This window comes from Numida meleagris, unplaced genomic scaffold (genome assembly GCF_002078875.1).
Source record: "Numida meleagris isolate 19003 breed g44 Domestic line unplaced genomic scaffold, NumMel1.0 unplaced_Scaffold578, whole genome shotgun sequence".
In the NCBI taxonomy this organism is placed as follows: Eukaryota; Metazoa; Chordata; class Aves; order Galliformes; family Numididae; genus Numida; species Numida meleagris.
In genome coordinates this window covers 1-2,706 of record NW_018364794.1, presented here as the reverse complement: position 1 = coordinate 2,706, position 2,706 = coordinate 1, and the positions used below count along the sequence as shown (strand labels likewise).

At 52.5% G+C, this 2,706-nt stretch overlaps 1 protein-coding gene across 1 annotated transcript in view; it reads left to right on the top strand.

Moving 5' to 3' along the window:
* Positions 1-2,235, top strand: part of LOC110391871 (unconventional myosin-Vb-like) — a gene marked incomplete in the record, with an annotated part of 29,357 nt that extends 27,122 nt beyond the window's left edge. The window contains 1 exon segment of the mRNA XM_021383826.1: positions 1,953-2,235. Within this exon segment, the coding sequence (XP_021239501.1) occupies positions 1,953-2,054 (102 nt within the window).
* Between the last annotated feature and the right edge of the window lie 471 nt (positions 2,236-2,706).

Here is a 2,706-nt window from a genome sequence, read left to right as displayed (position 1 = left end):
GGTTAGGATTAGGGTCGGGGTTAGGATTAGGATTACGGTTAGGATTAGGGTTAAGGTTTAGGGTCGTGATTAGGGTTAGGATCATGGTTAGGATTAGGGTCCTGCTGAGGGTCCCGGTAAGGATTAGGGTCAAGATTAGGATTAGGGTCCCGATTAGGATTAGGGTCGGGATTAGGATTAGGGTCGTGGTCAGGATTAGGGTCATGGTTAGGATCACGGTTATCATTAGGGCCACAGTTAGGATCACGGTTCGGATTAGGGTCCTGCTTCGGGTCCTGGTAAGGATTAGGGTCAGGATTAGGATTAGGGTCAGGTTTAGGGTCGGGATTAGGATTAGGATTAGGATCATGGTTAGGGTCATGGTTATGGTTAGGGTCATGGTTATCATTAGGGCCACAGTTAGGATCACGGTTCGGATTAGGGTCCTGCTTCGGGTCCTGGTAAGGATTAGGGTCAAGATTAGGATTAGGGTCGCGATTAGGATTAGGGTCCCGATTAGGATTAGGGTCGGGATTAGGATTAGGGTTGGGATTAGGATTAGGGTCATGGTTAGGATCACGGTTATCATTAGGGCTCCAGTTAGGATCACGGTTCGGATTAGGGTCCTGCTTCGGGTCCTGGTAAGGATTAGGGTCGGGATTAGGATTAGGGTCCCGATTAGGATTAGGGTCGGGATTAGGATTAGGGTCATGGTCAGGATTAGGATCATGGTTAGGGTCATGGTTCTCATTAGGGTCATGGTTATCGTTAGGGCCACGGTTAGGATCACGGTTCGGATTAGGGTCCTGCTTCGGGTCCTGGTCAGGATTAGGGTCAAGATTAGGATTAGGGTCGGGATTAGGATTAGGGTCGGGATTAGGATTAGGGTCATGGTCAGGATTAGGGTCATGCTTAGGGTCATGGTTCTCATTAGGGCCACGGTTAGGATCATGGTTAGGATTAGGGTCCTGCTTCGGGTCCTGGTAAGGATTGGGGTCAGGATTAGGATTCGGGTCCCGGTTAGGATTAGGGTCGGGATTAGGGCCGGGATTAGGATTAGGATCATGGTTAGGGTCATGGTTCTCATTAGGGTCATGGTTATGGTTAGGATCACGGTTCGGATTAGGGTCACGCTTAGGGTCCTGGTAAGGATTAGGGTCGCGATTAGGATTAGGGTCCCGATTAGGATTAGGGTCAGGTTTAGGGTCGGGATTAGGATTAGGATCATGGTTAGGGTCATGGTTCTCATTAGGGTCATGGTTAGGATCATGGTTATCATTAGAGTCATCGTTATCATTAGGATCACGGTTCGGATTAGGGTCCTGCTTCGGGTCCTGGTAAGGATTAGGGTCAAGATTAGGATTAAGGTCCCGATTAGGATTAGGGTCGGGATTAGGATTAGGGTCATGGTCAGGATTAGGGTCATGGTTAGGGTCATGGTTCTCATTAGGGTCATGGTTATCGTTAGGGCTACGGTTAGGATCACGGTTAGGATTAGGGTCCTGCTTCGGGTCCTGGTCAGGATTAGGGTCGGGATTAGGATTAGGGTCGCGATTAGGATTAGGGTCAGGTTTAGGGTCGGGATTAGGATTAGGATCATGGTTAGGGTCATGGTTCTCATTAGGGTCATGGTTGTCGTTAGGGTCATGGTTATGGTTAGGATCACGGTTTGGATTAGGGTCACGCTTAGGGTCCTGGTAAGGATTGGGGTCAAGATTAGGATTAGGGTCGGGATTAGGATTAGGGTCGGGATTAGGATTAGGGTCATGGTCAGGATTAGGGTCATGGTTAGGGTCATGGTTATCATTAGGGCCACGGTTAGGATCACGGTTCGGATTAGGGTCCTGCTTCGGGTCCTGGTAAGGATTGGGGTCAAGATTAGGATTAGGGTCGGGATTAGGATTAGGGTCGGGATTAGGGTTGGGATTAGGGTCGGGCCGGCCCGCCTTGACCCTCGCCCCTTCCCCCATCAGTTCCGCGCGTCGCTGCAGCTGCTGATGGCGACGCTGGACGGCACGACGCCGCACTACGTGCGCTGCATCAAACCCAACGACCGCAAGCTCCCGTTCACGTGAGTCCCGGCCAGGTCCTGGAAGCTGCGTAAAGCTCGGCGCCGTTCCGAGCGGCCTCGTTAGCTAACGAGCGCTAACGAGGGCTCCGTGCCGCGCGGCGCTCCCAACACCTAAACCCCAACCCAACCCCACCCCAACCCCAATCCTGACTCTAAACCCAACCCTGACCCTAAACCCAACCCTGACCCCAATCCTGACCCTAAACCCAACCCTGACCCTAAACCCAACCCCGACCCTAATCCTGACCCTAAACCCAACCCCGACCCTAAACCCCAACCCAACCCCAACCCTAAACCCAACCCTGACCTCAAACCCAACCCAACCCCGACCCCAATCCTGACCCTAAACCCCAACCCAACCCCACCCCAACCCCAATCCTGACCCTAAACCCAACCCTGACCCCAAACCCAACCCAACCCCAATCCTGACCCTAAACCCAACCGCGACCCTAAACCCAACCCCAATCCTAACCCCAACCCCAAACCCAACCCCGACCCTAAACCCAACCTAACCCCGACCCTAAACCCAACCCAACCTTATAGGCTTATAGGGGATCTCGGTGGTTATAGGGGATCTCTGGGGTTGTAGGGTTGGTTATAGGGGATTTCTGGGGTTGTAGGGCGGTTTATAGGGGATTTCTGGGGTTGTAGGGCGG